The sequence below is a fragment of the Pezoporus occidentalis genome, unplaced genomic scaffold (genome assembly GCF_034315485.1).
Source record: "Pezoporus occidentalis ecotype Australia unplaced genomic scaffold, CSIRO_AGI_Poc_V1 ctg242, whole genome shotgun sequence".
Lineage (NCBI taxonomy): Eukaryota > Metazoa > Chordata > Aves > Psittaciformes > Psittacidae > Pezoporus > Pezoporus occidentalis.
In genome coordinates this window covers 101,784-112,564 of record NW_026914308.1, presented here as the reverse complement: position 1 = coordinate 112,564, position 10,781 = coordinate 101,784, and the positions used below count along the sequence as shown (strand labels likewise).

Below are 10,781 nucleotides of genomic sequence, written 5' to 3'. Positions count from 1 at the left end.
ATTGGGTTGGATTTGCCCCCAGGAGAAGCACTTCAACTGCAGGGTAGGCTGAGGGGAAGGCAAAGGGATCCTCAAGGCTACAACACAAAGGAGCAGGATGAGACCACCGAGCTGGCTGGCTGAGTGGGAGTTTGGGGTGCAGGAGTTTCACTCGATTCCTCTGTGCTTGCCCTGAAGCAGCACTTGGTTTGGGTCCCCACGCCATGATGCTGCAGAGCTTGTGGGTCACCCTGGGGTGCAGAGCAGTCACCCACTCTGGGAGCTGCACCCATTGAGCCCAGTCCTTCCCATAGGATGCATCCAGCCTGCACAGGGGCTGATCCTGCGCAGGGTTATGGGTAGGATGTTGTCCCCATCCCTGTGCCTCCCTGCGCCCCAGGTATCCCACTGTGCCCCATCACACCCTATCCCAGCTTGCTGGTGGTGCAGAGCTGAGCCTCGGAATGTTGCTGGTATTACCAGGCGCTCTGTGACATCAGGCAGAACACAGGGTGCTGCAGGGGACCAGAAAAGGGTTGAAGTCCCTGTTACAACAGGGCTGGGTTGAGGAGGGGATGGATTCCAGCAAGCCACTGGATTCCCATGAGCCTGTAGCCATTGAGGCCCTGCCACAGGCATCACAAGATAGCTTAACAGAAATTCAGGCTAGTCAGGATTCATCTGTGTGCTCGGAAGCCCCACCAGGCCCCACGCCGGCTGATGTCCACAATCACGGCAAGATCTCCAGCAGGACTTCCAAATGCAGCAAGAAATCCTCACTGGGCAAGAAATCCATATCCAGCAGGACCTCCACATCCAGAAGGGCTTCCACATCCAGTGGGACCTCTGTGTGAGTGAGGGGGTGCCTCCTTGGATGGAGGGAGCCCACATTTGCTGTGTTTCAGTCTCCTTATGTTCCCTGCTTGTCTGAAAGGCAGAAAAGCTGCAGGGCGTAAGGGGAGGGTGATGGAGAATGTTGTCAATATTGCAGAGACTCTGGTCAATACTGGTTGCTGTTGATGGTTGAGAGTTATCCACCTAGGCAGGTGACACACAGGAAGAATGTGTCAGGAGAACATAAGGCAACGCAGGTGAGGGTGAGCAGTACTGGGCCCCACACATCCACATGAGCTCTTTTGGCAGGATGCCCGCACCCCAAAACTATGTGCCCATCACCCGCACACACAGCCCTCATCCCCAGGGATGCAGCTGGGTCATGCCAGGGGCTGTATGTCTGTATATTATCCTGGGAAGCACAGGCAAGGATTTGGTCTGGAGATGGATCTGACTGCTGCTGAGCATCCTGATGTGGCCCAGCTTGGGGTGGACACCTACACAGGAATTGGGACCCTCCACAGGCCCACCAGATAGAGGCTGATGGGCCCCTCTCATCCCCCTCCCTGGGCTCAGCCTATGCTCAGGCAGTGTTTGATGGTGCGGGTGTACCTGCCCCCAGACCCCCTCTTCCTTCAACCTGTTACCAACTGAACGGCTGCTGTGGAACAAGAAGAAGAAGAAACAGAAGACCACAAGTGAAAGCCAGGACCAGCCGCAGCAGCAAGTCCCAGTGGTCAGCAATATCAAGGGGAGCACTTCCTATGCATCACAGCCCAGAGCCCCCAGCATCCCTAGGACAGCTGTCACAACCCAGGACAGGTAACGAAGGGACCATCTCAGGTTGAGCCAGTCCCACCCTTGAGGCTCTCTCGGGGTGATCTGGGTCCCCAAGGCAGAGGGACATCTCACACTTGCCCCTTGTCTGCTCCCTTAGTAGGAAGAAAATGTCCAGCGTGAGCGTGAGGCAGTACAGTGAGGTGAGAGGAAAGCAGGATGAGGCTGTGCTGGAGCCAGAAGGTAACTCTGCTCCTCCCCATCCATTTCAACTGTGTTTGCTCCTCTGAAATCCTTTGTCCCACCTCGATGATGGTGGAGAAACCAGTGTGATGCCATGTGTGCGGTTCAGGCAGAAGATCCCCATTTCCCACTGAGCTGTGGGAAGAGGCAAGACCCCTGTTTAGCTCAAGTTCACTGCCCCTTGATGGCAGTGAGCAGGGCTGCTTGCAGGACCATGAAGACCAGCTCCTAGAGTGGCTTTATCCCAGAAACCCAGGGCTGTGTCACTGTTGGGCAGCATAAAGAAGCGTGAGCAACCAGAGGTACCTCCTGGGGTGGGTGGGGAAGGCAGTGGTTGCTCTCAGCTACATTTGCAAGCAGTAATAATTCCAACCCTGCTGAACCTGCACGTTTTGGGCTGCGTTGAGGCTGCTGGTGTTAGGGACCACTAGATGGTGATGTCTGTACGGGCTTGGGCACCTTTCTGGGCTGTTTTCTGATCATCTCCCACAGGGGATGGAGATCCCCAGGGGAAATTTCCCCCATGGAGGTTTCCAGCTGTGGGGACAGCCCTCAAACCACCCCACAGACACAGCTCCTGCAGCAGCACTTCGGGCCAGGGTTCCTTTTGATGCTACTTTTACTTCTGAAAGCACTGAAGTGCTTCCTCTTCTTGGAACCCATTCATACATCCTATAAACTGATCTCTGGTAATAAATCCAGGAGTGAGCAAAGCGTTTCATGCTGCAGCAAGGAGATGATTTAAGGTGTCTTCTATCCCCTCCACAAGCCAGAATTGTGTTTTCCAGGTCTTTAGGAAACTTTCTGAAATGAAACATATCTCCCCATTGGGTCTAGGGAAGTGGGACAGCATTGGAGAGGTGAAGCCTCAACTACTGCCAGAGGAAATCCACTTACTAGACCAGGATCAGCTACCCCCAGAGGAAATCCACTTAGCAGACCAGGATCAGCTATCCCCAGAGGAAATCCATTCAGCAGACCAGGATCAGCTATCCCCAGAGGAAATCCATTCAGCAGACCAGGATCAGCTATCCCCAGAGGAAATCCATTCAGCAGACCAGGATCAGCTATCCCCAGAGGAAATCCATTCAGCAGACCAGGATCAGCTATCCCCAGAGGAAATCCATTCAGCAGACCAGGATCAGCTATCCCCAGAGGAAATCCACTTTCCAGAGGAAATCCACTTTCCAGACCAGGATCAGCTACCCCCAGAGGAAACCCGCTTACCAGGCCAGGATCAACAGGAGGCACTGGAGGATGTGGCTGTGGATGGTGAGTGTACCAGCACCTCGGGATTGTTCAGGATCTGGAGCATCCACTGGGCAGGAGGAGTAAGACTTGAGGACCAAGAAAAAGCTGGAATTAAAAACCAAAATGCTGACATTTCCCAGGACACAAAACCACAGGATAATTGAGGTTGGAAGGGACTTCAAGAGGCCTCAAGTCCAAAGCTGGGTCAGCTGTGAGATGAAACTGGGTTGCTCTGGGATTTACCCTTTATAGGACTTCCAGGGCTGTAAAGGAGTCAGGGTTAGCCTGGGATGACAGTGTCATGCTCTGGGGAAAGGCTGGCACTCCAGCCAAAAAGGCCCTGATTTGGGAAGCAGTTTTGGGGTGAGATTCTCTAAAATCACCAAATCCTGTGTGGATATGAGATGTCTCAGTCTTATAAACTGCCCTCTTGGTGAGACATTTAAAGCTGCAGCCCTGCAGATTCTTGTATTTTGGGCTCCCCTTCCTCAAACCCACTTTCCCCATTGACTAAGCCTCATCTTCCCAGATATCCCAGGGGACACAGCTGACATCCATGCTGCAGATTCCAAGGTGGGCATCACAGAGGTCCCCTCAGCCAGCGAGGAGCTGCTGGAAGTCCTAGAACACATCACAGATGGGGACCACCGTTTCCCTGCCTTGCTCCCTGCTCCTCTGTGGTCCCTACAGCCACCATCCCAGTGCCAGGAGCAAGGGGAGGCTGTGAGGCATGGGCTACACCATGCACTCAGAGCTTAAATCCTCTCCCTTTCTCCCCTCACTGTAGTCTTGTGTTGAGTTTTGACTTTGATTTATTTGGCACATAGTGGGACTTGTGTCTTGGCAAGATAGAAATGCCACCCCTCAGCGTATCAAAGAGGGGGGCTGTGCTTAGAGCCTGCACATGTGGTGCAGCATGGAGGGACGTGATGGGAGATGAATGGCCATGGAAAGGGAATTTAATCCTTCTTGGCCTCAGCATCCCACCCTGCCTGAGGGGAGGGAGTTTCACTGCATTATTGTGGCTACAGTCCTTTAGATCCTGAGAGGGAAAGGGTAGGTGAAAGGCAAAGGAGCCTCTATAATTATTAATAACTATTTTTGCCAAGTGTCTCTGTGCCAGCATGCAGAGCAGCTTTCCAACCCTTTCTTGTTACAGAGGGGACAGACACTGAGAAGAATCTGAGCTCTGACCTGGCCACAGTGGTGAACTACATCTCAGAGCCAGAGGACTTGCTGTGTCTTGCTGCTGTGGATGATGCCTCTCTGGCTGCCCTTCCTCTGCCATTGTCAGAGCCTGACATCTTCATGGAGAACCAGGCCTTGCTGCTGGAGAGATGCCCTACTCCACCCGAATATTCCCCAGACCCTACCTTAGAGTACAAAGATGACACCGAGGACATAGAGTCCATCCTGGAATCTATCACCAGCAAGGTCCTGACCAGCACTGAGAGGCTAGAAAACTCAGGACACATGGGAGGTAAGGGCAGGTCTTTTTCTTTGGAAGAAACTTAGAAATCTCTGGAAGCAGATGAGCTAAAAGCCTTGTGCATGCCTGTACTGGTGCTTCTCAGATGACAAGGACATGATGTTAACACAGAAGCTACACAAGGCAACTGATTCCCTTAAAAGGAATCTTGAGTGCTGTTTTTCTTCCTTTCCTTAGAAGGAAAACAACTCTCAGAGGGGCTTTTTGATTTTCCTAGAGGACAAAGTTGCTGCCATCAGTGAGGGCTCCATCCTGTCCATCCCAGAGATCCATCCAGACCCAAAGGAGCTGAAAAAGGCAAAAATGAATGGTAAGTGCATCGTAAAAATACTGGTGGCAAGGAGCCCCTGGAGGCCTCCAAACCAGCCTCCCATGTGGAGCCAGTTCTTGCCTCATGTCTGCCAGCCAGAGCAGGTGCTGGATTAGCAGATGAAGGACAGTATCTGTGACAGAGAGCTTGGTGTGATGTTAATCCCCTCCTGTGACTAGTCAGCCTTTGGCTACCATGAGCAGAGGACAGGGAAGGCTTGGGAGGGCACAGGGTTTCCATTGCTGGACAGCCTGCTGTCCATGAGCATGAAGAGACGGTGAGTTAATGCTGCAGCAGCATAAAACAGGGAGAGGTGTCATCACAGGGTCCTTCCAGCTCTCCTGGTGATGGCTACAGCGGAGAGTCCTGCCTGATGGGAAGCCTGTGAGACTCTCCCCTTATTTGTCTTTCCACATCCAGAAACAGCTGCTGCTTCTCCTGTCTGGACTTCCAAAACCAGTGCGATGACAAAGCCTGTGCCAATGAAGAGGGTGGTAAAACCTCTCCCAAAGAAGCCAGTGTGGTGAGCATGAAGGGGGAAACTGGGTGTTTGGAAATGCTGCTGTCCCTCATCTGTTCTGTGATCACATGCAGGAGTCCTGCCTTCACCCACATCTCTACAGTGCTGTGTGTGTCAGCATTATCAGTCTAGAGAAGAAATGCTGAGGCATGGTGCTGGATTGGGCCAGGCTTCTGAGCACCAGCCCTAACAAGGGCTATGGGTCACAAAGCTTGGCTCATCCACCATTGCAGTGTGGTCAAGGGAGGTTTCCAGGGCCGCTACCTCCTGGCTGATGCTCCTGCTTCCCCACACACACCAGGGTGGCCACAGCTGCTCTCTGTCAAAGCTGGCCTGAACTGGGGAAGACAGTGGAGATCCCATTATCATTTCTGTGCAGCCTTGAGGTGCCACACTGTTTCACTCCCATTTCTGTAAGCATGGAGCTGGGTGGTGAGCTCTTCTCTGGCAGTGCTTCCAGCACTGTCTGGCCCTTTGGGCTGGGAGAAGGACTGGCACCTGCATTGCTTGCTCCAGCTCCATCAGCAGGACCTGTTGTCTCTTGCATGCCTCTCAGTTGTCAATCTGTCCATCTCTCTTTGTGCCTCTGTGTGTGTGGCAGGGACCTCTCACGTACCCCTCAGCAGGGAACTGAGTGCAAAGCAGCAAAGAACATGACAAGGAAACAACAGAAAGGTAATGTCCCTTTGTTACGGGCTTGGAAGGCCTGTTGCCAACACAGCCAAGAGTGGTTTGACCTTCAGCTTGGCCCTGCAGCATTGCACAATCCTCCTGAGACAATAACCAGAGTACAAAAAGGAAGGGACAATCCCCTGTGCTAAGGATTTGGGGTCCCAGTGACTGAAGGAACCATCAATACCCTTTTTGACAGAGCTAGAAACAAACCAACCACCTCAACCAGTGCCTCAGGTTAAATACAGCTTCACCTTTCCTCTGACCAAGTTTTCCAACTCCCCCTCAATAACTGTTTAGAGGCTGATGCTTTGCCACTGGCCATAAGAAACAACCCACCTCAATCCCAGTACCAAATCCCCAGTGGTTAAAGTTCATGGTTTCCAAACAAATATAATACAAGCAGTGCCTCCCTCTGGCTCATTTAATTCACTGTCCTCTCAGCATCCTCTGATGCTTTCAACTTATTCCCCAAAGACCCAGGTGGCAATATTAAACCTCACAGTCTGGAGGTGACCACTAGGCTTAGAATAATAGACTGGTTTGTGTTGGAAAGGATTTTAAAGCTCATCCAGTTCCAACCCCTGCCATGGGCAGGGACACCTTCCACTAAAGCAGCTTGCTCCAAAGCCCTGTCCAACCTGGCCTTGATATCCATAAAGACACAAACAAAACTCCCTTAAAAAAGCCCTTTAGCTTAACCAGTCAAGAGGTGTACAATGAACTGGTGTGTGCAGATGCTGAGGAGGAGTGCACCAGACCACACATTACTCTCTTGTGGGTTGTTCCAAGTCAACTTCTGAGTGTGCAAACCAATCCTCCTCCATGTGCCTTCCCATTGCCCAGGGCAATACTGTACTCAGATGTTTGCTGTAGCTGGGCTGCTGTATTTTCGTATTTACCAGGGATTAGCTTTCATGGCTACACGTTGCACTTTTGGAACTCTTTATGCATGCTGAAGTTACAAGTGGACCCAGTAATGACCCAGTTACAAGTGGAAAGCTTGAACAGCTTTTTCCCTACTCTTAGATTCTAGTAGCAAATCTTTGTGTGGCACCAGCTCTGAGCTGCCCGCCCCAGCACTGCGTTACAGCAAAACCCTGCTCTGCTAACAGAGATGCCACTTGCCTGCAGGAGACAGACCACTGGATTTCTCTGACTCCCTAGACAGTGCTACTGACAAGATGTGTTTCACCCAGACAGTATGTAAAAGACATCCTGCTCCACTGGTATTTACTGAGCAGCTGGGACCCAAAGAAACGAAGGGTGCTCTATTCAGACAAGACAGCAATAGTTCAATGGGCCACGACAGGCCAGCTCAGGGTTAGCCCTGCCCCCGTGGCTTGCCAGTCTCAGGGACAGGGGCAGGAATCCAGCATTCGGTCCAGATGTTCCTGGCTGCAAGAGCAGAGGCCAAACTCTTCTTACAAGATGGGACACAGAAGGAGCAGATCTCACCTTCTTTAGCTAATCATAAGCTTAAGGGAATTGTCCTACCTGCTAGATACCTAACCAGTACTCACAGATAAAGGGGATGGATCCCCATGACATAACTTGTCCAGACTTCCCTGGGAGCTGCTATGGTCTTGGCTCCTTTTGAGCTCTGTGAAGGTTAAGACAAGGCTCAGTCACAGCTCTGACCACTCTCTTCCCCTCCAGCATCTTGGGAAAATCACTCAAGCAGCTTCACTTCTGCCAGTGACAGAGGAATGCTCTTCTTAGAAGTCTTCTTGAAGCTGGTGGAGTTGGCAGCTCTGCCCCAGAAAACTCTGTTTGACATTATCAGGTGAGCTTCCTTAGCTCTGTGAGATAGATGAGGGAGATCCCTCTTTACTGGGAGATTTGTGCCTTATAAAACAAAAGACTGGATCTCCAGAAACGTTTTGTATCTACTTGGACATGCACCTGCATAGCTCAGACACCTGCTCTACAAAGACTGCTGTAAATGCCACCATAAATTGTGTCTATCACACAGTTTAATATCCTTTGCAGTTTAATATAGCCTCACATGAACCAGGTCTTCCCAGATATGCAGGTGCACAGCAGCCAGTGCTGAGTGAGGCCTTGGGCTGTGTTTCATGGGACAAGGACGCCCTCTTTTGTCTTCTAGTCACTACCAGAGGAAGCTTAGGGACCAGAAAAACTGGATGGATGATGACGCCTTCAAGTGTGGCAGAAAGATTTGGAAAGAGGTGGTTTACCCTACTACACCTTCCTTTGCAAGCACTGCCCGTGACTCAGCTGGGAACAAAAAGAAGGCAGCAGCTCACACAAAGAGCCACAAAGGTATGGCTTGACACTATCACTCCCACCGTCCAAAAGGGAAGTCACTGGATCTGTGAGGGTGACAACTCAAGTGAGGCATTTGCCACAGGTTCTCTGTTCCCTCCTGGCATGTGGCCTTCTCCCAAAGTGCTTCTGGTACTGGGTTCAGCAAGGCTCAGGGTCAGCCCTGCATTAGCAAACCTTTCCCAAGGTAATTTCCAGGAGGATCACACTAAAAGGAGCTGGAGCAGAGCTTGGGAGTTCATTCAGCTCAAAACCCTCCCAGGGTGAGAAGCTGACTCAAACAGTTGTAGTGGGTTCTGCCAGAGGCTCATCGGGGGGAAGGCATCACCTTCTAGTGTCTGTAAACAGCCTATTACAAAGAATGTAGCAGTGGGCGAGTTCTGGGTCACCCCAACACCTAGAGGCACCTCTGTGCCATGGAGTGCTGCAGACTAAGCACTCAACATTGTAGCCAAGGGACTGGTGCCTGTGTGGATCTATGCCTGCTAACACTGGGCATGCTGATGGCAGCTGCTGTGACTTGTGGTTCAGAGGAGTGAACAGCTCAGGACTCACCGAGTCCTTTCCAGGTGAGAAGAGGAAACCAAGAGGCAGCCAGCTGCAGGCTGCACAGTCACTGATTCCTATTTCCCTTTGCCCCCCCTCAGGCAGCCCTTACACTCAGGTCCCCATCTTCCTACATCCTAAACAAGATGCAGCAACACTGAGGAAGCCAAGGAAGAGCTTGCAGAAGACAGCGAAGAATGCACAATCCACACTGCTTGACACCCGCTGCTTCTGTGAGAGAAAACGGATGCAGAAGGTGAGAGACAAATGATGCTTCAGGTACGTCATAGCACAGCCGGAGGTGCAGGACAGGGCTGAAAAGCCAGGCTTGCTTTCATTCAGGCAGCTGCTCTCGGGCCTCCTGCTCCCTGCAGGAAGTGGAGATGCTCCCTCGATGTCAACACTGAGTGCCTAAATACATCACATTACCTGAGAGCAGACAGCCCAGCTAGGACACAAGTCCTGGTGTTAAACACTGAGGGCAGATGTTACACGTTGCAGTATGGGGAATGCAATCAGAGCAGCACTAAGAGTGACCGGTCACTCATGTAACCCATACATTAATTGGCTGGTGAATGCTTTAACTAGATATGGGTATTATAGAGCAATCGTGCCCTAAGTGCAAAGAAAAATGAAACCAGAAATATAATAAAAGCTTACTTGTTTATTACTGTTAACAGTCAGCATGAATTGGTTATAAGCCAGCTTGTGCCCAGGCAGCCAAGAGGCCACCAGCATCCTAGCCTGTATCAGCACCAGTGCGGCAGCAGGAGCAGGGCAGTGGTTGTGCCCATGCACTGGGCACTGGTGAGGCTGCACCTTGAACCATGTGTTCAGCTCTGGGCCACCCACTACAAGAGAGACGTTGAGGTGCTGGAGCAGGGCCAGAGAAGGGAATGGGGCTGGTGCAGGGCCTGGAGCACAAGTGTGATGGGGAAGGGCTGTGGGACCTGTGGGGTTCAATCTGGAGAAGGCTCAGGGGGGACCTGATCGCTCCAGGAGGGGCTGGGCTCTGCTCCCAAGGAACAAGGGATGGGACAAGAGGAACCGGCCTCAAGCTGCACCAGGGCAGGTTTAGACGGAGCTGAGGAACAATTCCTGCCCCAGAGGGTGCTCAGGCATTGGAACAGGCTGCCCGGGGCAGGGCTGCAGTCACCGTCCCTGCAAGTGTTCACACACTGTGGAGACGAGACCTCAGTGCCATGGGGCAGTGGTGGCCTTGGCAGTGCTGGGGTAAGGGTTGGACTGGGTGAGCTTAAATGTGTTTTCCAACGGGGTCGAGTCCATGATTCTGTTACCTGCCAACAGCACCTCGCAACACATCACTGAGTGCCCTTTCGCACATACACACGTGGTGCGTGTCCCCACATGGGCAGAGCTTATTTCCCCACCATGATCCTCTGCCTGATTCCCACTTCCCTCCTCCCCTCAGAAGGCGCAGGCCGCCAAGCCGCCCCGGCAGAGCCCTGCCCTCTTGCAGCACAGCAGCCTGCTGAAGCTCTGGCACAAGCTCAGCGAGGACCACACCGACAGCCGGCTCCCCCACCGCACCGCATGCACCTGCTCGTCCCTGTGGAACACCGGACGCGACCCGGAGGCAGGCACCGACTTCTGTGGGCTCTGTTACCTCAGAGCCCGGCGGCGGGCGAAGCAGAGAGCAGCCATGGAAGCCAAGCTACGATCGTGGCTGGATGACAGCACCACAGGCCTGTAAATACCGGATAACAACGGGTTGAGCCCCGGTGTGTGAAACGCGAAATAAAAGCAAGTAAAAGCAAGCAAAAACAAGCAAAAGCAAGTAAAAGCAGCTTTATCGCCTCTGCCCGCCCCCCCGGCACCGCCGCCATCGCTGAGGGACCGGGCGGTCCTTC

At 52.4% G+C, this 10,781-nt stretch overlaps 2 protein-coding genes across 2 annotated transcripts; both read left to right on the top strand.

The window, feature by feature from the left end:
- Positions 1–858: 858 nt before the first annotated feature.
- On the top strand, positions 859–4,614 carry LOC134165574 (uncharacterized). The gene is made up of 5 exons (XM_062622517.1): positions 859–1,070; positions 1,436–1,635; positions 1,751–1,833; positions 2,671–3,105; positions 4,244–4,614. Exons 1-5 carry the CDS (start codon positions 999–1,001, stop codon positions 4,597–4,599), a joined length of 1,146 nt encoding a protein of 381 aa, XP_062478501.1. The 5' UTR covers positions 859–998; the 3' UTR covers positions 4,600–4,614.
- Positions 4,615–7,630: 3,016 nt separating this feature from the next.
- Positions 7,631–10,682, top strand: LOC134165573 (uncharacterized). The gene is made up of 4 exons (XM_062622516.1): positions 7,631–7,861; positions 8,186–8,361; positions 9,012–9,166; positions 10,343–10,682. The coding sequence occupies exons 1-4, from the start codon at positions 7,785–7,787 to the stop codon at positions 10,622–10,624; spliced, it is 690 nt and encodes a 229-aa protein (XP_062478500.1). The 5' UTR covers positions 7,631–7,784; the 3' UTR covers positions 10,625–10,682.
- The last annotated feature ends 99 nt before the right edge of the window (positions 10,683–10,781 follow it).